Source organism: Nannobrachium achirus (assembly GCF_963921795.1).
Source record: "Nannobrachium achirus genome assembly, chromosome: 19".
NCBI classification, from domain to species: domain Eukaryota; kingdom Metazoa; phylum Chordata; class Actinopteri; order Myctophiformes; family Myctophidae; genus Nannobrachium; species Nannobrachium achirus.
In genome coordinates this window covers 28,073,748-28,101,067 of record NC_137826.1, presented here as the reverse complement: position 1 = coordinate 28,101,067, position 27,320 = coordinate 28,073,748, and the positions used below count along the sequence as shown (strand labels likewise).

General features: G+C 44.2%; 1 protein-coding gene across 2 annotated transcripts in view; it reads right to left on the bottom strand.

The window, feature by feature from the left end:
- Positions 1–27,320, bottom strand: part of specc1 (sperm antigen with calponin homology and coiled-coil domains 1) — a gene marked incomplete at its 5' end in the record, with an annotated part of 86,868 nt that overhangs the window by 53,437 nt on the left and 6,111 nt on the right. For both annotated transcript variants that reach the window (XM_080748923.1, XM_080748924.1), the window contains one exon: positions 183–1,750. In XM_080748923.1, the coding sequence (XP_080605049.1) occupies positions 183–1,750 (1,568 nt within the window). The remainder of the gene's footprint in view (positions 1–182; positions 1,751–27,320) is intronic.

Below are 27,320 nucleotides of genomic sequence, written 5' to 3'. Positions count from 1 at the left end.
CACTAACCTAATTCAGATTCAGATGCTCTGTGTGGTGGAAAGCCAACAGTTCACACAGCACAGCAGGCTATATGGCAGAGGAATATATCAGGTAACCTCTAAATCCCACAAGGGACAGCATTTTAAGAGATATTAATACTAATTGACAGCATAATGAATGGCACGGTTTCACCTCCACCTACCTTGGCTATCGTGTCTCGGGCATGCTCCGTCTCAGCCCGCGCCTCTAGCAGCTCCTGTTTCAGCTCTGAGAGCTCCACCTCCAGTCTGTCTCTGTCAGCGTGGGCCATCTTCAGCAGGCCCTGCAGCTCGGTGCTGTCGCTGGTGCTCTGCATGGCCTTCAGCTCAGACAGCTTCTGCCTCTCTATGTCCAGCTGGGCCTTCAGCCTGCTGTTCTCCAGTTTCAGACCGTCCGCCATGGCCTTGTATTCCTCCGTGGCGCGCGCCTCCAGTCCCCCGGCCTCCAGTTCCCTGTCCAGCCGAGCCTGCAGGCTGTCAGACTCCTCCCTCAGGCAGCACACCTGGCCCTGGGCCTCCTGGTGCTCCTGCTCCAGAGCCCTGAGACTGCTCGTCAGCTGCTGCTGGATGTCCACCAGCTTCTCCCGCTCGAAGCGGGAGCTGTCAACCAGCTCGCCGTACCTCTGCTCCAGCTCGGCCAGGCGGGGCCCCTGACCCACCAGCTCCTCCTCTCTCTGGGCCTGGTCCTGGGCCTGCTCCTGGAGCCGACTGGCCAGCGTCTCGTTCTTCTGGGCCAGCAGCTCCATCCGCTCCCTCTGCTGCTGCAGGGAGGTCTGCAGGAGGCGCTTCTCCTCCACCAGGCGTGTGCTCTCCGCCGTCAGCTCCTGCACCACCTGCTGCTGCTCGGCCAGCTCCTGCAGGGTGGCCTGCAGCTCCTCAGAGGTGCTGTGGTGGCTCTCTTCCATCCTGTGGATCTGCTTCGTCAGGCTCTCCACAGACACGTCGCGGCCCACCATGCCTCCTCCAAGGCCCGCAATGCCCTCACCACCGTACGCGCTGCTACTGACCGAGGTGGAGCGCGACGGGATCTTCTCAAACTCAGAGGAGTCGGGTGAAGGGGAGTCCTTGGTGACGTCAGTGCTGGAGGTTTTGAGGGGACTGCCGGAGGAAGCAGGGCTGTGGTCTGGTTGAGGAGCAGAATGAGGGCTGGCGTCCGATGGCAGACCGTTGACCAGAAGCTTAGAGGGAGTGCTGCTGGCGGACAGAGGAGAAGCCTCCAAACACAGCAGTTTCTCCTTCAGGCTCTGGTTTTCCTCCCGGAGACCTGCCAGCTCCCTCTGGAACTTCCCGTTCTTTTCTCTCAGCTCTCCGACAAGCACCAGTGCCTCAGCCACCTGACCCTGGCCTTGCTCGGGCAAGGCCTCCTGGCACACAGCGTTGATTGGCGAAGAGGACGCAGAAGAGGCAGAGGAGGAGGCTTTCCCCTTACAGCGCTGCAGCTCCATCCTCAGATTGCTGATCTGCAAGTCTTTGGCTTTGGCTTCGGCCAGTAGCTCTTTGACCTGGCTTTCCAGCAGCACCTGGTCAGCGCCACCCTCTGCGTCCACCCGCGTCTTGGCTGTGCTGCGCTGCTGCTTGGCCAGGGTGGAGAGACTGGAGGTGCTGGAACTAGGAGCCATTTTCTTTGCAGTGGAGGTCCGCAGCTCATATCTCAGAGACATGCGGTCTCTGGCGATGGTGGGAGGGAGCTCCTTGGGAGCAGGGATCCCAGACTTCTTGGCTGCATGGGCACCTGTAACACAGATACAGTGGGGAATACATTTTCATTCCATACAAAAGTACTTTAACTGGCAATAACATACATTTATGTATGTCACATAGTAGTAAGCCTGTGGTTGGAAAAAATTGAGTTTCAATATTAAATATGGTTAAGGGTTAAGAAATGCTCATTGGAAGGTGAACTGGAGTAATAGCCAGTTCATGATACAATTCTCTTAATGCTTAACTAATTATTTTTTGCCAGACCCATGAAATGGGTAGGCCTACATAAGCAAATGTCGGTCTGTCTGTCTGTCCTGGTTTTCTATATAAAGGGTATATATGATGATGACATGATGATGACATGCCTACAAAAGGCATGATGTCATAAATGATGATGACAGACAGGGGGTCTGGCACAACCAGGTTGACCTGGTCTAGTTTATATATATATATATTTTATAATTTAATATATCAATTACACGTTTACTGTAAATGTATACATATAACGCTTGTGGTGCAGGATCCAAAAATGAAACATTTTGCCTTACTGTAAGTTCAACATATTCAGTTCAATCAGAAAATGAAAATTGTCACAGTACATCTTGGGCAACTTGAGTGTGACGTACATCCATAATTGTCAATTTAAAGAAATTGCATTATCAAGCTAAAACAAAAATCACACCCATGTGAACTGAGCGGTGGTCGTGGAGGCTGCACAACAGCACTACTGGGTGGGTGCAGCGGGGGTTGCAGTGCTTAAGGGTCAAATACGCGACCGCAGGTTTCCTGGTGAACCTGAGCGCAACGAGATGAGGATAAAGGAAATCATGAAATGGAAAACATTAAATTAACTTCTGAAAATGCTTCTAAGCCTACACTAGCCTACTAGTAAAACTAGTGGAACCGCGATCTTGCCACACGTGAATAATTGTGGATGTAAACAATAACACAGACAATATAAATCCTTAGTCTAGTAATGGGAAGAAGGGGTTAAATCATCATGGCCCCAAATAACTTTTAAATATCTTGCAATTGACGACGAGTCTCTTCCGAAATTTTCATAGACCTGTTTGCTTGTTTCACTCACAGAATCTGGCAACCGTGGCTCTCTCCAAAACAAAGCACAGCGTGTGTGTCTGTGTGTGTGTGTGTGTGTGTGTGTGTGTGTGTGTGTGTGTGTGTGTGTGTGTGTGTGTGTGTGTGTGTGTGTGCGCGCGCGCGCCTGGCCTGAACGTTTGTGTGTGAGTGTGCCTGGCCTATCCTGAACAACAGCGCCCCTCCCTTAACATGTGTGGTCATAAAAGGTCCTGCAGGCTACAGACACGCATACATACAGACATACAGACAGACCCACACACACCGCCACGTATAGGAGCGTTGTGACCACCGCTCAAAAATGACTTAATGTATTCAGGTTAAATCCATTGGCAGCTTGACATTGAAATAATTGATGTTGCCGATTGATTTAATATAGCCTACACATTATATACTATAAAACAATTGTCACCACTTGTGAAGAAATTTGATAAAGCCATGGAAACTCTCAATCAAAAGAAAGTATGTAACATTTAGATCCATCCACTGCTCAGCATTTTAATGTTGCTAGTCATCCTGCCTGGCAGTGTGTGTGTGTGTGTGTGTGTGTGTGTGTGTGTGTGTGTGTGTGTGTGTGTGTGTGTGTGTGTGTGTGTGTGTGTGTGCATGTGCGTGCATGTGCGCGCGCGTTCAGTGCTCATTCAGTGCTTTGAATTGGTTGGTGTGGCATTTCAATGGCATTTCAGAGTGTGGGCTACCAGCCCGGGTCTTTTCCAGATCTCTCTGAATATGAAGAGCATTTACTGATGTCCTGCACACTAAAAAATGATGGGTTGTTTTGGCTGGGTTAAGCCTATTGGGTTATTTAATTGGGTTGTTTTCATGCAAATGGGTATTCTGATAACCTAATTCGCTGAGTTATTTCTGTTGGGTATGGTGTTATTAGCTGTTGGGTTGTAATTTCCATAGAATTTGTTGAGTTATTTTGGACTACCCAACACGTTGGGTAAATACGTTGGTCACCATTGCTTTGCATAACAATGCAAAGCATGCTGGGTAAAGCATTTCCAGTGGCAGTTTAAGCTTTTAGGAGCAAAAAATGCTAAATGTGTCAATGACACTGTGTGGATATGACACAGTGTCATATCCAAGTGTCTGCCAAGGCAAGCTGACTGACATTATGTCAGAATTTGATTTGTCAGTATTTGAGCTTCAACCATAAGCTAAAGTGCTAGGGTGCTAGGTTAGGGTTGAGCTCCCTCCCCCTAGAGGTGAAATTAGATGCAGAACCTTTGAGGACTCTTGAAGGTTTAGCCTCTGAGACCATGCTATTCTTCCATGTATTGTCTCATTTTTGTAATGTCAATAAATTAGTTGATATTGTAACTTAACAGGGAAGATTAGCATAGGCTGAATCGCTTCGCCCATGCTTTGTGATAATGTGATTATTTAATTAAATTGACAACTATCAGTTGTACCGATGAAATTTCAATTTAAAAAAGGAACCACCAACATAATAGTAATATATAATAATGAGGAAATATAATACATTTTAAATAACCCAACACATTGGGTTATATGAATAACCCAACATGTTAGGTTAAATTAACCCAGCGATGGGTCGGTCCAATATTTAACCAGTGTTGGGTTGGGAAACAACCCAAATTGGGTTGTTTTTAACCCAGTGTTTTTCTGTGTGTGCACATGAACTGGACGCTGCCTGAAAAGGTTTTATTGTTTGTTTTCAGATCATCAGCAAACAGCCACACAGACACAAGGGGGCTGCTTGTTCCAGACGATGACAATGCTCCACTGGCACGTGGAACGTTCAGGCACAAAAGCAGATTCACTATGGGTAGACACAAAGAGAGTGCTGTGGGACTGGGACGGACACACACACACACACACACACACACACACACACACACACACACACACACACACACACACACACACACACACACACACACACACACACACACACACACACACACACACACAAAAAACCCATAGGACACAGACTAGACAGGCAGGCAGTCTGGGAGCAAAGATAAAGCAGACTGAACAACATACACTTGACAGACGGAAAACAATAACACACACTTGCATGGTACATGTACACCAAAAATGCCATCAACAGACAGCTTGGCCTGATTTAGAATGGAAATCCTATACTCCTGTGGGTTCTCCTATAAGTACTCTACCATTGACAGGCACTTTGCAAAGACATTGAATCGCCCTCAAGGAGCTGAATAGCGAACGGGGCAGTTGCTGCCAAGTCTGGCTCAATCTCTGGGGTACAGATGCTGTTTAGCATTCTCAAAATGTCCTGCTGTGGTTGAAGAGAAAACGACTTAGTTAAGAATTTCTTTGGGTGTAAGCTGGTCGGGTTAAGCCAGCAAGGAAAGGCAATGTCATTTAAATCTCCATTAATCAACTCATCACAGTTAACTTCCCCAGCTGCATTTCCCAGTAGACCAGACTGCACTTTGCTATAATCTGGGCCTCTGCATTTCACTGGAGGATGATTACTGTTACCTGTTACTGACAGAACAAGGACAAAGCGTCTAGATTATGTATTTGTGACACCCGAGAGTCTAACACCAATATATAACAGCAGCAGTTTTAATTTTTCAATTGTAGATTTATTTTTCTAACATGTAAAATCGGTGAGATGTTTTCAAAATTCTGTAATAAACAGAATAATAACCAGTAAGACTCCCTAAATCGGGAGATAAGCGACTGTCAGGTCGCATACACAAACTTTAGAAGGCAATGGTAGCCAATCACGAGGGAATATGGGAAATGGGACAGATCCATTAGAGATACTGTGTACCGCTTTGCATGATTTTAGGGCAAAATCTGTAGGAGCAGTGTCCAAAAATGTGTTTTTAAAAAATTGGCCAGATGGTGGCGCTAGATGGGACAGATGCATTTTGATGACATGACTGTAGAGATAGTGTGTACCGCTTTGCGTGATTTTAGGGCAGAATCTGTGTCCAAAAATCGGCCAGATGGTGGAGCTAGACGGGACAGATGCATTTGGATATATAGACCTGGGTAGCTCTAGGTTCAATCCTGGGCACCACCAGCTCAGCGTATGAGTAGCGCACCTAGGATTACTCAAACGTACAATAAGTGCTGGGAGCTGATCACAGGAGGTTTGGCATGCCACCTCAGCACTCCCTCTCCCATGTGTAGCGTATTGAGAAGTAGCGTATTGAGAAGTGGATAGACACCCGCCTCATTCCCAGCCGATACAGACAATAAGCTACTCCACACTACCGGACACACCGGCCTTGTTTAGCTTGACCAGGCTCTTTTGTGTCCTGCACCTTGCCAAACCATGCAGAGTCAAAGTTCACCAGGCTTTCCATAAGTCATTGTTCTAGAGTCTAGAAGTTGTAGAACAATGACTTATGGAATGCTCTGTCTAGAATCTGGACTGAGCATGGCTTTTCATTTTAACTATACTTAATTAACTGATACTTAGTTGACTGGGGTCTGCCATTTTCTGGCAAAGGGATGCCATCATGCCAGTGTTAAAGAGGTAAAATAGGACACAAAAAAACTAATCGAAATCGCTCAAGCGATTCTAAGGACAATTCATACGGCCGTAGAAAATGATTTTGTAGCCAACATGATCTAATTTAATAAAGGAATAATACAGGCCACCTTCCAACAATCTCCAAAGTATTAAATTATTTCATGCCAAGTGAGTTCCCTGATCTCAATAATGCACTGCTACTGCTTCTGTCTTCATAATGAAGATAAGCTTTCACATCAGGGCAGGCGACGAGAGCCTGGACACAGGCCAGCATTGGCCAGCAGGCAAGAGGTGACAGAGTGCTTGGTGTGTGTGTGTGGGGGGGGGGGGGTTCTTTAATTTATTGTGAAAGGGGAAACTGATGATACATTAGTAAACTGCTGCTGGTGTCAGGGTGCTGGCACCAGAGAAATGAAGCAGAATGTGGCTTTGTCACAATTACGTACAAGGTCTTACTCTCCCCACTACCCCGTTTCCTCTTTATCACTCCAGGAAGTGTGCTTGTACAGTTTTCCAGCCAGGCACGTGCACACATAGACACCAAAGGGGGCTTGAGCTCCTGCCCTTTTATCCGTCTGTAAAAAAGTGCCCTCTCCAGACCATGAATGCAGTTTTTACTATGGTGAAATAAATGCAAATGCCCTCTTTCCATTCAAGAGAATCGCCTTGTCCAAACTCTCCTGAACCTGAATGCAGCATCTTATGTTGAAAGAATTGCCCTCTCTGTGTAGAAATCCATGCCGTACACCACCACATCCAGTATTGACTTGATTATGCTTACTTCAATGTGGTATCAAGCACCGAAAATAGCGCGACGCGTTCTGAGCTTGGAGGTCGGCTATTTTCAACATTTGTACCAAAAGGCCCTTTTAGAAATTTCAGCCCCTGCCTCTTTAATATTCTCTGCACGTCCCTGTTTCCAGCTACAGTAGGTGGAAACGGAGGGCAGTGATGGAGGGCAGTGCGTGCGTGCGTGCGTTTGGCCTTCCTGTTGTCCTGCAGAAGTATGGTCAGATTATGGAGCAGGTCAACGAAACCGTATCAATCAGGCACTGAGAACTCGACTCGTATAAGCATTCCTTTCCTCTGACTGGCAAAGAGGAAGAGACAATGAACCGAGGTTCAATGATGATTATGGTGACGGAGCACAGAATGTCCTGGATGCCGGGTCACATTTAGAATAACATACCTGTATAACCACGCACACACCTCAGTCAGGTCATGAAATCCCTTGTGGACTGCAGCATGTATGCTAAAGCTGCTTCTTCACTGGAATATCTATCTATAAATGCGAGAAGTCTCTGCGTGTGTGTGTGTGTGTTTGTAATCCGCGTATCTCGAGAACCGTTCGTCCCACCGGCTTCAGATTCGGCACGCGCGTTCCCCGCCGCGGCACGGAGTGCAGTGCCGGGTCTCGACCCGACCCGACGTGCGGTTTTCCCAAACCGGCGCGAAACGTTCGGAATCTCCTTATGCGGGGTTGATTGTTGACATCAGGCTGTTTCTGAGGAAATCGGCGAAAGCTCTGACTCATTGTGACATCACTTCATAAAAGGCTCTGACATCACGTACGCCACATGAGTCAACAAAAAATCTCTGTGAGTGTGTATGTATGTAGGTAATCCACGTATCTCGAGAACCGTTCGTCCCACGGGCACGCGCGTTCTCCATATGGGCATAAAATGAATGCCCCCATATGAGAACCGTTCGTCCCACGGGCACGCGCGTTCCGTCCCACGGGCACGCGCGTTCTCCATATATGGGCATAAAATGAATGCCCCCATATATGGGCATAAAATGCGTTCTCCATATATGGGCATAAAATGAATGCCCCCATATATGGGCATAAAATGGATAAAGGGACACAGACAGACAGATTCAGAGATCTCCGAGAACCGTTCGTCCCACGGGCACGCGCGTTCCGTCCCACGGGCACGCGCGTTCTCCATATATGGGCATAAAATGAATGCCCCCATATATGGGCATAAAATGGATAAAGGGACACAGACAGACAGATTCAGAGATCTCCATATATGGGCGTGAAATGGACGCAAATAGACAGATATCTCCATATATGGGCATATATGGGCAGACGTACGCCACATGAGTCAACAAAAAATCTCTGTGAGTGTGTATGTATGTAGGTAATCCGCGTATCTCGAGAACCGTTCGTCCCACGGGCACGCGCGTTCTCCATATATGGGCATAAAATGAATGCCCCCATATGAGAACCGTTCGTCCCACGGGCACGCGCGTTCTCCATATATGGGCATAAAATGAATGCCCCCATATATGGGCATAAAATAAAAAGGGACACAGACAGACAGATTCAGAGATCTCATACGGCATAAAGGGACACAGACAGACACACAGACAGACGGATACAGAGATCTCCATAAATGGGCATAAAATGGACGCAAATGGCATATATGGGCATAAAATTTACGCAGAATCACAAAGATCTCCATATACGGGCATAAAGGGACACAGACAGACAGATTCAGAGATCTCCATATATGGGCGTGAAATGGACGCAAATAGACAGATATCTCCATATATGGGCATATATGGGCATAAAATGGACCCAGAACTATATCTGCAGTGATCTCCATATATGGACATAAAATGGACGCTGACAGACAGACAGATAACAGATATCTCCATATATGGGCATAAATGGACACAGGCAAACAGATGGTCAAAACGGGTCCTATGACAACAGGTATAATGGGGTTTGCATTAAAGGGCGGGGCATTCATTCCCTATTTACGTTGTTCCGAGTTGGCCAGGTCGCCGACTAGACGCTGGGCCGCCCGAAGGGCGGCCCAGCTTCTAGTATATTTAAAGCAGGGGTCTTCAACAGGGGGTCCGGGACCCCTAGGGGGTCCTCAGAGTTACTACAGGGGGTCCTATAAATCTTTGTGTCATAGAAACATTTTCTCCTTTTTTATATTAACCACCTGAATCCCAGCGTCCATATTCTGAGAACTTTAGCCGAAAATAGCAGATCTACGGCTATTTTGGCAAAGACGTTTGGTAGAGGGTAAAAAGAGCAGACTAAGTACAGAGTGAAAGGTCAATTTATGTATTTATGAATCCAAAATACAATTATAATTGTGCTGTCAAACAATGAAACTATATGGAATCTAGGAAAAAGTTGTGGGGGTCCCTGCTTCATCTCTCTCTCAACTAAGGGGTCCTTGGGCCTGAAAACGTTGAAGACCCCTGATTTAAAGCATCCATATCTGGCAGCACAACAAAAATATAAATAAGATTATGGCAGTTTAGGGTTAAGGACCACATGATGATAAAAATGGAAAAATGTCAAAACATTTTATTTTTTGCTGAACACTCATGATGGAGTCTCACATTACTGCTTCCAGTTAATGACATCATGTGCAGGGTGAATGAACACACTGCTATGTTACAGTATGAGACTATCAATCTTAAGATTAGATTGGCTCAGTACAGATTTAGTGAGAGCTGATATTGCCTTAGGCATAAATTCCAGTACAACCAAACGAAAGATGTACTGTAGAGGCATTCTTTGAATATATATATATCTATATATACAGTACATCTAATAAAAAGAATAAAGTAACATTTCTCTTATGGATCTCTCATATTTAATTTTTCTCATTCATTGTCTCATGTTAATAATTTCACGACCCAGAATTGTGTGTGTCCAAGCAGTTTTTCTTGTATTGCTGCAGATCTTCCATGTTGCTGTTATGTCAACTGGGTTACAATAAAAAGAACATGCAACAACATAGCCTAAGATCATATACACCCCATTGACAACAAGGGTTAGATAGTCATTAGAGAAAAGAAAAGATGAGTGTTGAAATGTTTTCATTTACTTCTTTCATTTTAGAGATTTTAACGATTTCGATTTGCATGCATGCATGCATGCATGCAAGTGGCTAAATATGTATTTTTAGACACAATAAGCCCATTCCCAAGATGCACCGCAATCATTCATGGCCAGATGTGACTTATGGGGGCTGGTGTGAACAGTAACAAAGAAATTGACGGCTTTTTTTGTGTCTAAAAATACATATTTAACCACTTGTACGCATGCCCCCAACCACTGAAATCAAAATACTAAAATTGCTAAAACAATAGAAAGCAGTAAATGAAAACATTTTAACACTCATCTTTTCTTTTCTCTAATTACAATCTATGTTGTAAAAAAACAAAGTTGTCCTTTAAGTGGTGTATAAATGGATAGAAATATGATATGCAAGTTACAGATTCAGCATCCAATATTATATTATATATTAATTGTGGTAAATGGTAAATGGTACATTCATATAGCGCTTTTATCCAAAGCGCTTTACAGAGATTGTGCATTACATTCACCCATTCACGCACACATTCATACACCGGTGGCGCCCAATTGTGCGAACTACTCTAAGGTTCAACAGTTATAGAGAATTGGAGGTTCTTCCTTGGCCTACTGGGAATGTGCGTGCAAAGTTTCACGGCAATAATACGCTATGTTCATGATTTTTGTCATTTTGTGTAAAACAGGCAAGCCAATCATAGCCAAAAAGATCAAATCTTGATCACGTGACGAGAGAAATAATGTGTACAGATTTACGTTGGACCAGTGGGCCCACTACAACAACTTTGACACATAAACCAACTGCTGGCTGAACACAATTCTGCACAACTTCTTCCAGAAGAACGCAGGGCTCATTCAGCCTTTGCCTACAGTGGATAGCTGTACATACTGTACAGTATGGTGGTAACAACTTTGAACAAACCATCAATGAGTTCTGGAAATTCAATCCAGAAACATTTTCTTGAAAGAAGGTTGAGCCCAAAGGGAAAGAACCCATGACGTGTCTAAATCGGTTCCCCACTTCTAAGGGCTGTTACATGGTGGGAGATTGAATCATCCTCTGTGGATCATACAACACTCCCACCGACCTGTGCATCTTTGACTTCCTAGTCTGAAGATGTTATGCAAGCTAGCAGTTATTCAGTATGATCTGGAGCAGTCAGAACTCGCACATGACATCAGGTGGGGAACTGCCAGCCACCATGACTGCAAACAGCAATTGACTGCACCAAATTAGCACCTTTAGATTTGTGATAAATAATAATGAGACCAGGTTGGATCTTCCATTATATAACTCGTTGTTTAACAGTAAGTATGAATACAATGGCATATTATAAGGATACATTTCTACTTCTATTTTCTTTCTCCCTGGGAGATATTTAGACTATTGATCACAGTCCAGTTTCATGTAAGATCTGTTATTTTGCATTCAAAGAGATGCAACAGAATAATCAAACAAACATTAATTTTCAAAGCAGAAACTTAGCCTACATTTTAGCTGGGTGTGGGGGACAGTAAGGGATCTGGTAAATGGATTGATTATTTTATTTTATTAGACAAAAATGGAGAACAGTACAAGTATAGTCAATACAATTGAAATGTAGTACAGTACAAGTACAGTTAAACACCCTGACTAAAAGGAACATCTCAAATAGGACCTTTTACGGTCTTTTTTTACGTTGATTGGATAGTGGGCGCTGGCCCCCCAAAAGGATGAGAACCACTGCATTACAAGAACAGTAGCATGTTGGTGAACGTAGAGGGAATGAAAGGGAGAATGTGAAGCAGCATTAGGCCTACAGTACCTAAAGGAGAAGGCTGGACTGTGGAGGGAGACACGTTTGACTCGTGATTTGTTAAGAGATAAATTCTCTTCTGTAAATAGAAAACTCATTACTGGAATGGAGTGAATGGCAGCGGGAGCTGCTTCGCTGTGACTGAATAAAAGTAGAGCGGGAGCAGAAAAGTGGCGGCAAAAGAGAGAGCACGTATCTATTCCTAATCCCATTGGTAAGCAGAGGTAAAACAACTCATCCATGCTGCTAGTTTGAAAGCCATTACCAAGACTCTGTTGTCAGCACAGGTTAACATGTTAATCAAACGAGCCCATTGCTGAGGAGGAAAAGCCTTTGTAGTTTAGCAGCAGCATCATCTACGCCAGTGGTTCTCAACCTGTGGGTCGGGACCCCCAGGGGGGACCCCACATTATTTTGGGCGGTCCCCAGATGCTCTACTTAATTTGTAATACATCTAAAATTACAAATTAAACACCTCACAGCGACATGTAGATCTGCTATTTTCACAATAGAACTGTGTTATACAAAATGTAATGCCTCAACTCGTCAGGGTGGGGGGGGGGGGGGGTCCCCAGTTAAGATATGATTATTTTGGGAGTTGCGGCCTGAAAAGGTTGAGAACTTCTGATCTACACAAGCTAAGCACTTTGGAGTTTCTGTCCATTTCTGCATGAGCACTTCATCACAACATGAAGGCTGTGCCAGTGGGCCCCTGGTGCTTCTGAGCAGAATGCTAACAATAGTGCAACAACATCCTTAATTGATTCCCAAAACATCCTTAGTTGATTCCTCATACAGTACTTTGTTGCAGCCAACTCTCTACAAGGGCATCAGTTAATTTGAGCAATATATAACACTACATGTACGAGCTTCATCATTACAGAATTGGAGTAAACTGTTGTAACATGTTACTAGTAAGACGCCTCAGGGCGACATGCGACTTCGCCCTAAAGGGCTAGGTCAATTCTTGACCATCTGGCCATTGATATACGTATATCGTACAAGGTACCCATATATGGAGATTCCTGCATGATAGTCAACAATGTGATGTCAGAACATGCCCATATATGGGCATTACCAAATATGGGCCTTCCCAGATATGCTCTTGATATTGATGACATCGGGACAGGGATCTCCAGTCCATATATGGGAATAGAGACAGACAAGGACATAATTAATTTGCAAGTGTGATCTGGGAATGCCCATATATGGGCATGTTCTGACATCACACTGTTGACTATATATGGGCATAAAATATATGGGCATAAAAGGGACATCAAGCCAGAGTGTGATGTCAGAGCGGCAAACCCATTCTGTTAAGCGTAGTTCCCCTGAACAGTGACATCAGAGCATGATGTCAGAGCGACAAATCCATAGAACCATACACAAACCCATAGAACCATAGACTGTAAAAATGTGTACTTACTGACTGACTGACTGACTGACTGACTGACTGACAGACACAGACGGAGACAAGCTGCGACATTTCTCAAGGTATAATGCAACATTTGGTCGCAAAATTGAGACGCTGGTTTGTCAACCCATAAGATCAAATCTATAGAGATAGAACTCAGTGTAGAAAATAACTTGAATTAAATAGGGACCACTCCTGTCGCAAGTTGAAGATGTGACTTTTCCATGTGGTACAGCCTTATGGAATGCATGTGCTAATAAACTAGACCAGGTCAACCTGGTTGTGCCAGACCCCGGTTCTGCCAACCCCCTGTCTGTCATCATCATTTATGACATCATGCCTTTTGTAGGCATGTCATCATCATGTCATCATCATATATACCCTTTATATAGAAAACCCGGACAGACATTTGCTTATGTAGGCCTACCCATTTCATGGGTCTGGCAAAAACAAAATAATACTTCTCTGTAAAGATTAAGCTTCAAATGGGAGAGGGATTTGACCACAAAATGAGCCACATCTCTCAACACACTTTAACAAAGCTAGTCTGAGTCTAGTCTACGTATCAAAACATGGACACAAAATCAAGTGGAGAAAGTAGAAATTCCTGAGATTACCCTCAGTGGGAGGAATCTGTGGTGGTGTGACCTTGCAACGGGCGTCTGTCCTTAGGACAAACACAGTCATGGATAAAAGATAGCCTACCAGAACAAACAACCATGGAAAGGCCAGGGTTGCCCTTCCTAGTCAAGTGGAATCTGCAGCCAGCTGACAGATACACAAACCTCCTTGGGGACTGTTTGATTTGATAATGCCTTGAGCACACATCCCAGAAAAAGGATGGCTTGCATGTCTGTAAGTGTTGTTGTGGGTGTTGGTTTGACACTTATCGTTAGTTGCTCTGCCAACAAATTAGTGTTCATTTGAGTTCCGAGCTTGAATGCTGTAATCTACCTTGCTTTGATGCCTGTGTGGGCCAATTATGGTCTCCAATTACCACACACACACAAAAGGGTATTCCTACAATTGTGAGGACCTCAACGTTCTGGGGAATGCAATTTCATAAATGCCATTTAAAAAATGTTTTGGCCATTTTTACCCCTAAGCCTGAAGCCTGAGTTTTCCATACAGATACAGTAGGTGCACACAGGGAGAGAGAGCATGCATACCTGGGACTCCAACACAGGACTCACCGTCAGGCATCACCATCATGTGCTACGTGCCACTCGGCTGTCTGCACTGCCAAATCAGGCATAACTCTAACCCTAACCCCTAAACCTAACCCTAGGCAACCCTAATTGCAACCTGAATCTTTTCCAAAGTGTAAGCCTAATTCCCCCAAATATGTTTTAACCATGAAATAACCATTTCTCTTGGGTGGACAAGGACAATTTGACTCAAAATATCTATTTCTCAAATTCTATTGTACTTCCTCACAAGTATAGTAATACAAGTACAAACACACACACAGTACATTTAAACAGGACACACCTCACTCCGCAAACACGGAGCGCCACAGAGCGGCCAGCGTGTTGACAGTTATCAACTGTCTGTCTATCTGCTGTGGAAAGTATGACTGACGTGACTTCCTCTGGGTCCCTGCAGTTGAAGGAGGGACACAGTCGTTTCCATGTGCAGAATCCCTGAGCTTCTTTCTGGTGCTGACATGGCAGATTGCTCTTCATGGTCATAGTCTGCTCTACTCTGGTGAAGAGTATGTACCGTCTGGATGATCTCCTACCTATATGGTAGTTTCCGCCCCCCCAGGAGGCTAATTGAATTCACCTGGTGTCCTTTTTAGAGTGCGATGACACACGTGTGAATGAAGGGTAGCGGCCAACGACTGCTGAGGTGAATTTTGCGTTGCATGCATCTGCACTCCATGTCAAAGTTCAACCTTGACGCGAGGCAGGGGAAATTAATTAGCTTTGGGTCAGAACCAGAAGCTCCCTTCACTACCATATAGTAATGGTAGTGAAGGGGACGTGAATATTCAATTTGAACACGTGCGACCATACCCTAATTCCAGTGTAATTGTGTAATAATAATGGACGAGTCAGATCTGGGGTGGCAGAGTGAATGCAATGATCCTACCTACTAGTAGGATAATAAAGCAGGAGTAGCAGGACCCAAGTTGGTGAACTTTGACATGGACAGTCCTCAGGTTGTATGCAGACAGCTGATATTAGTACAATCTTGTTTTGATCTTGCTTGTGAAGCAGCTAAACATGTCTGTGACACGATCCAGAAATGACAATAAGCAATAAGCATAATATCGTAGTGAGCAAAATAGTGTTTTGAAGGAAAGAAATACAAAAGAAAAACTGAAAAACAATGAGCCATATGGAATCGCCATGGAATCGCCCACGCAAAACACACACACACACACACACACACACGCACACGCACACGCACACGCACACACACACACACACACACACACACACACACACACACGCACACCTGTAGACCAAATCTTAACAGTTCTCACGAACAACAGATAAGAGAGATCTCTCAGTGCATATACTGTACAGGTCAGGCCTCATTCCACTGAATAATAATGACTGCATTATTCCAGCTTGATAGGTCTTTTCAACATGACCAAACTGCACATGCATGATAGCCATTATCTGCAATGATACTGAAGTGGACAATATCGCACAGCTAACTGTGATGTAGATTTAGATAATCACTGTGTGTTTGAACTGAATGTTATTGTACTTAATAAATGCCATCTCTGTACTTATCCCAGTTTTTTCTTTCAGTCAAGGCACTAGCTGACCCCGGAGTCTGTGGTGCTTCTTGCCTTCTTTCCATTAAAAACAACTGACTTCTCTTCTGGTTGCCTTTGCTGCCGATGGCTTGAACGAGTAAAGTCAAAAACAGCCGGCAGTTCCAATGACAACACTGTTATTGCTACACTGGTATCAACCCTCCTCTCAAACAATGCTCATGTTTTTCCAGCACTTTGGCAGCTTCTTTGCTACATTACAGCTCCCTCCAAGCATGCCCCGGCCATGCTGCAATGCTGGAGGAACCATGGTGAGTGCAGGGAATGCCAAAGTTCCCTTTTTTGACCAATGCGTTAGTCGCCAGGCGTTGATTTCACCTCAGTGAACAAACATGTGGTCATGCCCAGAGCTTTCTGGATTCCTTTATTCTGGATCCAAGTCGTTCTACGACTGATTGAGGTCAGTGCTGAGAATAAACCTCCGGGGATTTTGTTCTTATTGTTTTTAAACATTTTTTTCTGACTACTGAGTCAATCAACAGCAAGAATTTGTATTCAACACGGATAGCAGTCTGGGTCACTCTCCCACTCTCAGATACCAGCCTTGTGATAAAGACCTTCCTATCTCTGGGCCAGACGACAGCTGACTCCTCGGCCCTCCGTGTCAGCGATAACGCTATGAATCAAATCTAAATGAGTTCCTCTTGTTCCCACGTCTCTCTCTAACCCCGCTGCCCACCACCACTGCCACCACAAGCGGTCTTGTTCTGTGCTCTTCAAAACTGATCCTCTGACAAACCACAGCTGCTGTTACACCATCTGAGAGTAGCAGGAGTCAATGTGTGTGTGTGTGCGTGCGTGCGTGCGTGCGTGCGTGCGTGCGTGCGTGCGTGCGTGCGACTGCACGTGTCTATGTGTGGAGAGCACAACTGTAACTGTAAATTAATTTTGTTCATCAATGAAGCAGAGGATTAATCATCATGATTTAAAAAAAAAACTAAAAATAAAAAAAAATTGCAAAGGAAGTACTTGAGGTGAATAGGCAATCAAATCATTCCTCTTGATTGGATTGCCTTGGAGGGAGCATGGAATGTGCTTGGTGGCGGGGTGATCAACCCATTTAAATGATCAATTTTCATTTACAATATGGAGAGGGTCATTTGATGAAATGGAGTGCTGCTATGAGCAGAATAAGAGAAACATCAATCCACATTAGAGAGGAGATTGGACCGTAGTGATTAGAGATCCACGTGGGTTCTAAGCTACAGTCCAATCAAATGTCATTCCACCAACATGTGGAATGACCTACCAGAATACATACAGTATACTGTAGGGTATGGTAAGGTTCTCTGTGGTAACAATTCCTGTCCTTAAAATACAAGTGAACACAGTTTAACTCCTTGATAGCAGAAGCCTCTGCCCCCCACCCCTCCTTTCTCAGTAAATCAGCTTTATTCCAATATGTTTTGTATTGTATTCATTATACTGTATATTACAGATTAATTGAGTACAATAGACCACAACGGAAACACTTTTTGTGTTATCCTTTTAACAGAACCTTTTCTACTTTCAAATCACATCATTTGAGAAAGTTGATGTTTCAACACAAACATCAACTTCAACAAAAACTATTCCTGACTGAAAAAGTCAGTTCTGTTTACTCAACAGCTATAGTGATGCGGACACCAACACACCATTCACTTATTTTCTAAAAGGTACTGATTGTTGGTCAATAAGATAACTATGTAGTTGTCAAGAACACAACACCATTAACATATAACAGCTAATAATAACGTAATACAACTTAAGAGACTAAAAACTCACATAGTAACTGAATGCAGAAGGTATGATTAAGGCCTCCAATATATAAAAGGATCTTACTACTAACATACAATAAGATAAGATTATTGACTTGTTGGAGGTTATTATATTTTAGAGTAGGTTATTTGAATGAATAATGTAAAAACAAAACCTTGTTTATGCATTGCATATCAACGGTGCATTTTTGTGTGTGAAAGACATTCAGACTTATCAACTGTCGTCTCTCAATATCAGCCTACAGTACTGTGCTCTATCTCAAAGCATGCAAGGCTCGACACCTGCGACAGATAAAATGTGACACTGTGTGTGTGTGTGTGTGTGTGTGTGTGTGTGTGTGTGTGTGTGTGTGTGTGTGTGTGTGTGTGTGTGTGTGTTGTACCACCGTCACCCTGGCTGGCAGGCTGCGCACTTCTAGTCTATTCTGTGTGGTCTTTTGTGACATAGGACACACATTAGCAATGAACATGACCTTTGGCTGGAATCTGGCCGCAGACAAACACAGATAAACAAATATTGGCCATGCATGCATTCACCCCACACACACACACACACACACACACACACACACACACACACACACACACACACACACACACACACACACACACACACACACACACACACACACACACACACACACACACACACACACGTCATTTCAGAAACATAGCAAGCTTAGAAATGGACAGAAGAACACAGATAGCTTTCGATGTGATGAGTGAAATGTGCATGGCAAAATCCTGAATGTTAATTTAATCCAAGAGTACATTTTTACACTCTGGAGGTAAATAATGTGCCCAGATTTTACAGTGTGGGGTAGTAGACTTAGCCCGGGGCAGTGGAAAGACCTGAGACGCCAAGATAGAGACATCACATCCGCTAATAGACAGCCCTGCCAATGAAGTCTGGCTTAACACCTGTACCTTCTCCCCATTCCTTAAGTGCACTGTCATGAACACACTAGGGATGGTACAATCAATGTGGAAATTAAATGTCACGGTTACTGTGGCAAAAATAATTGCGATTAACAATATTATCACCAAAAACAGCCTTTCTACTTGTAGATCTGCAAGTTTTGGCGAATCGATTTGGACAGAGTGAAATAAGAGCATATCAAGATAATAGTAAAGCAAGCCTACGCAAAATGAAGTAAAAACTACACATAGGAACGACTAGTCGATAACGCTTTTTTATACACAGCCCACAACTGGGCAGTGATTCTCAAACTTTGTCATTTCAAGGACCCCCTAGTTTACGCATTATGACTCTGAGATGTACTAATCATTTAGCTGGAGACCCCCTAGAACCCCTTCAAGGACACCACTTTGAGAAACACTACTGATGGGAATATAGGAAAAACAGGCTGATTGATTGGCGGTCAATCTTTCAAGCCTCTCACTGACATTAGCAAGTTACTATTTTCTTTTTTATTATCTACGACGCACATCTCGCCTTCCTGAACAGAGAGACAACTAGAGAGAGAGTGAGACAGAGAGATGTGATGCTGAGTCAAGCTGCCATACAACACAATGATAAAGAGGGGGGGGGAGTGTGCAGACCTGACTCTGTCTCCTCCTGCCTGCCCGCCTGGTTCCCCATGCTGCTGGTCCGCGTTCCACACCTCCCACACTCCACTCCGGGGGGGGCGGACTAATCCAAGGACCACGGCTGTTCTTGGTGCCGACCGTCTGTCCGTACCCCCTCTCGCAACGTGCCGGTAACGCAAAAAACCCCACGAAGAAAATAAATGAATGAATACAAAATAAAAAACAAGTCTCTGTCCTCTCTCCTCCTTCTGTTCCTTTCTTCTGGCCACTGCTCCTCTGGGACTGTGTGCATGCGGAGGCAGGCAGGACTGGAAGTCCCGTCCCGTGTGAGTAGCCAAGTGATTGTGTGTGTGTGTGTATCCTCTTGGATGGTGACGGGGTGACACACTTGTTGGCAGGCAGTCGTCGTGTGGGCTTCATTATCAGTGTGCTGACTGGAATCAGCACGCAGGGAGGAGGAGTGGCTTCCCCAGCAACACACACACACACAGCACATGCACCATCACTCCTTCCTCAAGCTCCTCCTCTTCTGACTGCTGCCCAGTCTCCCAGACAGAGCTGGTACAGTCTCCCCTCCTCACATCAGAGGAGAGGAGCTCCATTTGTCTTGTGTCTGTCAGAAGGTGACGTCACAGCTGCGTCTTTTGTGTGAACTTTTTTTTTTCTCCAAATATCGCCAGTCTGGGAGCCTCTAGCGAACTCTCGTGCGATATTCAAAACAAATAAACACACCCACGCACACGGCAGTTCTTTTGTTTTTTTAGGGGGAGCACACAAGGCTGCCTGCACTGCTTTTTCTATTCTCAGTACAGCTAACACAGAAGGATAGGGGAATGGAGAGATGTGAGAGAGATAGAAGAGAGCGGAGAGAGAGAGAAAAAGAGAGACAGAAGAGAGGAGGGAGGAGAGAGGGGAGCGAGAACAAGAGAGAGAGGAGGGAGACTGGGAGAGAGGGTATTGAGAGAGGAGAGAGAACAAGAGAGATAAGGGGGGAAACAGGGAGAGAATGCAGGGGAAGGGGGGGACAGAAAGAGAGAGAAGGGAGATGGGAGAGAGAGACACACAGAGTGAAGGGAGACAGGAAGAAAGGAGGGAGAGAGGAGAGAAAGGGGGAGACTGTTGAGAGAGAGAGAGAGAGAGAGGAGGGAGACAGGGAGAGAGTAAGAGAGGGTACAGAGGGGAGAGAAGGAGACAGGGAGAAAGGGGAGGGGGAGACAGAAAGAGATGGAGAGAGATAGAGAGAGGAGGGAGACATGAAGAGAGGGAAGAGAGAGGTAAAGAGGGAGAGAAATAAGAGGTGGTTAAGGTGAATGAATCACACAATGACTGCACTGACCTCTGCAATATTCATGATGTTAAAAGCTACAGGGGAAGAAGGAAGTTGACTTTGTGTAGACTCACTGGTCTTTGGTTGCGGGAGACCCTAATATAGTCACTGTTTTCAGTGTGTATGAGTGAGTGTCAGTCAGCGTGCGTTTATTTCCCACGACGAAGAGGCCCCACCACTCAGACGAAGAGCATATAAATGCTTCATCAAGCAGTGCTACATCAAGGAATAGCACAGTCAAGTACACATTAAATGTCACCAAAGAATTTGAGCATGGGCAATAACCAAGTCACGTCAAAAACATCTGCTGTAGGTCACAAGCAGTGTTCATTCTGATTGACACTACAATAGCCTAACAACTAATCTGTGCTATTATGCTTGATTCCTCATGCGTGATGATGATGTACAAACTATTATTGCTGCTTCCTCCTCTTGCCTCCCAATATTCTTCCCTGATCGTGTGTGGGAGAGGCATGTCCACCCTGGTAAACAAACACTCCTCTAATCCCGCTAAGAATGTTCTCTGCACCACAGGACTACCGTCTGCACGTCCCTGCAGGCCTCTCTCAAGGTCTGGCCTTGAAAACCTCGCTTTCTCCTTGACGTTTAAAACTTTGGATAACTCATGATACGAGATATGTTTTAACTCTCTGTGGCAAAAAAGAAGAAGACATTTGGTCACTATATAGTGGCCAGGCAAGTGTGTATCCATGTTTAGATCCTGATGGTGGTATAAATAATGTAACGCTGTGAGTGTTTATCCTTTGTGTGTTTGTGTGTCTGAAACACATTCCCAGATGAGCTATGTTGATTAAGAGCAGCACGGTTCCATTTCATGATCTTTACGTACTGCATAAGCCTGAATTGCGTGTGTGTGTGTGTGTGTGTGTGTGTGTGTGTGTGTGTGTGTGTGTGTGTGTGTGTGTGTGTGTTTGTGTGTGCGTGCGTGCGTGCGTGCGTGCGTGCGTGCGTGCGTGTGCGTGCGCGTGCAGAAAGCCCATGTCCGTCCACATGTGTAAGCACATACTGGGACATAGTGGGCCAGGGAGGGGTTGTGTCAGTGTATGTCTGTCACGGCTGAGTGCTTATGCAGGCTGAGGCGTCCCGGTGAGACTGAAGGATGTTTGATTAATTAATCTGACAGGTATGGGGCGTCTGGGTCTGAGCACCGCACACCAGCCCCACCCACTCTGAAAGCTGACACACGGCAGATGGGGGGGGGGGGGGGGGGGGGGGGGGGGGATTGGGGGTCTGAGCTTATCCAGAGTAAAAAATTAATAGACCCACCATTTCTTCTGCCCAATAAATGATAATTTAACACTAGTGTAGCTGCCTTCTTCTGCCCCACTGTGGCAGTTAAGGTTAAAAATGTAAAATTACCATATTCCCAAGGTCTCAATACTAGAACTCCTCCCGTTTTCACTCTACACTAAATATCTTCTCTGAAAACAGCTGATCTACATCGAGGCACAATGCGACAAGTTGTGTTGTGAGCATGCAGATCGGCTATTACCACTGAATGTTAGCCCCAGAAGATGGATGCTAGGGTTCATGTGGTTAACTACCGTAACACACACGATCATTTCCCCTCTACCTCGTTCTCTGTCTCTCTCTCTGTCTCTCTCTCTCACTCACACACACACGCACGCGCACGCACACGCACACGCACACGCACGCGCACGCACACACACACACACACACACACACACACACACACACACAGCAAGCCAAGGTCAGAGGACACTTATCAGTTTAGAAACCGATGGAAACTGTGGATCTCTTGGGCGGACAACAGAAGACCGCAATCCATCTGCCGATCGCTTGCTAGCTGAACATATGGCGTATAGCCTGAGGCGACATCCACTCCACTCCATCACTGAATGACAGCCTTTTCATACAGCCAAGGGGTGGAGGCTGATGAGGAACACACTACCTGCTTGCCACATCCTCCCTGAATGACACAGCAAAATAAAAACCTCTACTGGTAGGGTTAGGAGATATGGACAAAATCAAATATCTTTGACCAAATACCTCGATATTGATATTGTGACGATAATATCGTATTGTGACAATACATTTTCATTTTTCCCCACAAAAAGGTTCAACGATTTTGTAAACGTTATAAAATCAGGCTTAAAGCTATACTGTGTAAGTTGCTCAACTAGTGGTCTGTAGCAGTATAGCAAACCGCGGTCGCGTCTGCTTTTTTCGGCCGTTTTTCGCCACGGACCGGGCCTTCAGACCACCGCGTCCGCCTCGCCTCGCCGAGACGCATCCATAGAGGTCTCTCGTGTCCCTCTACGAGCAGCGGTTGGGGAGTTACATGCTAGACTTCTAGACCAGCGTAAACAAAGCTGTTGAAGCAAGCTATTTCCTGAAGAGACACAAGATGCACTGTAATTGGCCGGTAGTGTATCATGTGTGTATGATCCGCAATGTGATTGGCCAACGTATACACAGCGTATACGGATGATGCAGATGACGTCATTTTTCCGCGAAATTCGGACCCCGGCAAGGATCATAGAAAACATATAAAGAGAAGGCTTTAGAAGCTGAAAATAACGGAGTGGGTGTTCTAAAACTTTAGCGATTTAACAGTTAGGACAATTTTAAGATTTGTTTTATAAAGAAAGTTACATGGTATAACTTTAAGTGATTAAAACAAGGAAAAGACAACACTTCTGGCACTACGGTATCCAAAATCGCAGACAATATCTAGCTAGCCTCTGCCTCATATCAATATATCAATATATTGCCCAGTCATACCTGCTGGTACCCTACAACAGCGATAACAAATCCTCCTTTATGGCATAGTAAACATGACAGAAGGGGGGAGATTGATAGGACAAAGGTTAAAGTTGTACCATGTAACTTTTTTTATAAAACAAATCTTAAAATTGTCCTAAATGTTAAATCGCTAAAGTTTTAGAACACCCACTCCGTTATTTTCAGCTTCTGAAGCCTTCTCTTTATATGTTTTCTATGATCCTGGCCGTGGACCGGATTTCGCGCCAAAATGACGTAATCTGCATCATCTGTATACGTTGTGTATACGTTGCCCAATCACATCGCCGATCATGCACACATGGTACACTACCGGCCAATCACAGCGCATCTTGAAGTGGGGTCGCCATATTTGTAGTCGCCCGTGTGTCTCTTTACTCAAAAGGTAATCTCGCCTACCAGGCAGGGTGAAGTAGTCCGTTTCTCCGGAATGCCTGAACGCACAGGAACCAGGGACCCCTCTAAAGATAGCTCTCGGCGTTGTGGAGGCAGACGCGGGGGTGTGAAGGTACGAAAAACGGGCGAAAGACGCGACCGCGGTTTGCTATAGGGCTACTGACCACTAGTTGAGCATCTTACACAGTATAGCTTTAAGCATGTGAGATAATTAGTCTCTTACTGTTCCATGTTTACAGACGGTGAAACATCTCTCGCAGCTGTCCTAATGAAATAGAAGGCAGGACAAACAGGGGAGTGGTTTCAGTGGCATAAGAGAAGAGGTCAACGCTCCATGTAAAAGCCCACTGCGGTGGTGTAAAGTAACTAAGTACATTTACTCAAGTACTGTACCTTAAAGGGGAAGACCACCCATTTTCAATATTGAACTGTGTCATTAATATACCTTAGAGGTGTTGTGTGGAAATAAAAAAAAAGTTCCCCCCCTTCTGTGTTGCCTAGAACTGGAGGATTGATTTTGGGGTTTGTATTGTTAAGTACAACTTGATGACATCACACATTGTACTTTACAATACAAACCCAAAATCATTCCTCCAGTTCTAGGCAACACAGAAGGGGGGGAACATTTTTTCTATTTCCACACAACTCCTCTAAGGTATATTAATGACATATTTCAATATTGAAAATGGGTGGTCTTCCCCTTTAAGTACAATTTTTAGGTACTTTTACTTTACTGGAGTATTTCCAAACGTCAATACTTTTACTTAAACTCCACTACATCTCAGAGGCAAATGTGGCATTACTCCACTACAATTATTTGAAAATGTAGTTACTCTGTAGATTTTGATTATTATAGCAAAACATACATTATACATTAACCACTTCAGCCCTATATACATTTCGGCCATTTGAAAATAGATGATCTACAAGCTCACAATGCGTCGCGATGTGATGCATTGTGAGCTTGTAGATCTGCTATTTTCAAAAGATTTTAATACATTTGAAAACCTGTGAAACGGGACAGTCTGCATAATGATAACTTTCTACTTTTGGTACTTTAAGTACATTTTGATTACAATACTTTTTTTTAAATTTAACTCAAGTACATTTTTAATTCCGGACTTTTACTTGTAACAGAGTATTTGTACATTGTAGTATTGATACTTTTACTTGAGCAAAAAATGTGAGTACCTTTCCACGACCACTGGCCTACAATAAACTGGTTCCTGTGATTCACCCCGTGCTGTCACATCAGTAATGACTAGGAAATACTGGAAGTGTCGGCCAGGGGCCCCCCCACCAAGCCCCCCACCTCGGACCTCACTCATGAGAAAGGCATCCGAGTGTCTCTGTTGCTTCTATAAAGTATGCTGTAAGCAGCGCTGTCCCCATTACAGCAGTGTTTTCCATTAGAACAGTGTTTCTGTTCCAAACAGGGGGTCCGTTTAGGGGTTGCACAAAATCATATGATATCACATGTTTTCAATGTGATATAGGTCCTATTAATGTGAACTACTGTATGTCATATACAAGCTCTATTATCCTGTAACTTTAATATAGCGTACTCTCACATACTGTATGTACGGTATGTATTGGTACAGTATGCTTCACTGTGAAGCATATTAATAATATGGTGCCAAATGTTTCAGAAATAGTGAAAATTTCAGATCTACAAGCTAACATCACCAACCATACATTGTTAGCTTATAGATTTGCAATTGTCGCTATTCGTTGTACAATAAGTATAGAGGGTTTAAGTTGTTAACATGTCTGAAAAACACAAGTTGGGTTTCAGCATTTGTGTGATGTAAGAGAGGACTCCAAGGGGGGAAACAAAGTTGAGAACCACTGCATTTGACTAAGGTAGGAAGCAAGTACAGACAACTCCATTCTAAAGCAGAATGTGAACATGACAAAAAAACGTGTGAATCTGTGACTTACAGGTTGAGATTCTCACGTACATTGAGTCCGTCGCTATAGCATGTCTAATCGGTTGTGACAGTAACAGTAACTCAACAGCAGCGGGCAAACATTGAGAGAGAGAAGTCGTGCCGTGCGCTTGCCCAATGCGCCTGTTATTTATAGAGTGGAACTGACTGACTTATCTCTTGTCCTCTCTCCTCACACGCTCCGCAGGGGCTCCTCTCTAGCGAAAGCTTCAATAAAACATTGATGAAGTGTTTTTAAATAAGTTATCAGCACGAGCCCAGGCTTTAACCCTTTGTCTGGTAGAACACAGCGTCTGATGACAGGGAGAGAGACCTCGCTCCATTAGTTAAACTAACTCATTTACACGAGAGACTGTGCATGTAGGCACTTTTTACAGCCACCTGTATTGACCCTCCCAGCTTATGTGGCTGATGGTATCTACTAATAGCTGGGCTATAAGAACTGGAAGTGATATTTGATACTGTAGTGTAACTGTAATGGGTTTCGATGTTATCACGTAATAATAATGCATTTTAATTAGGACGCACCATTTAATTCTCAAAGTCGAATATAATTAATCACACAATTGAACAATTTAGAAGCTCTATGTCATGGTAGAAAGCAGACAATGAAAAATATGATATCACAATTTAACCACTTTTACCGTGGCATACATTTTTACAGCAGATCTACAAGCTCATAACACATCACAGACACATTGTGAGGTTGTAGATCACCTATTTTCGCTATTCTTCATACAAAGAATATATTATTTGGTGAAAGTTCTCATATGATTAATTTAAATACACATATATCTATAATATTGGGGAATTAAATGTACAATATAATGCTCAGCTCAGCATTAGTGTATACTGTATACCAAGAACTAGGTTAGCTGTTTCTCTCCAAGCGCTGAAGAGGAAGAGATGTTAAGAGAGCTGTCAGCTCCTCAATTACAAGCTTATTGCTTTCTTTACTGATGACCCACACATGTATGGTGTACAACACAATTTAGTCCAAACAAGGCAAGAAAGAGTCTAATAATGGTATGGCTTCCTTTTCCAGTGGTTAGCTACTGACAGTAAGTTGCAATGTGTGTAGTTTGTGGGGTCTTGCGTGCATGTCCTAGTGTGGTGATGGTCTACAACAGTGTGTAATTTGACCAAATGGGAATAGCGACCAGTATAAATGCTTACATATAAGAAGTATTTTATTAGAACAATTTTAAGAGATTTTCCCAGAAATTCAGGCGTTCGTGGTCAGAGGTACTTCAGTTTCATGACGACATCATAAACAAAGGGCACAGACAGACATACAATACATACAGAACATAAACTACACATATGCATAGTGCATACATACTGTACATACGACACGCACAAACACACGCACACGTGCGTGCACACACAGTCACACATACACGCTGA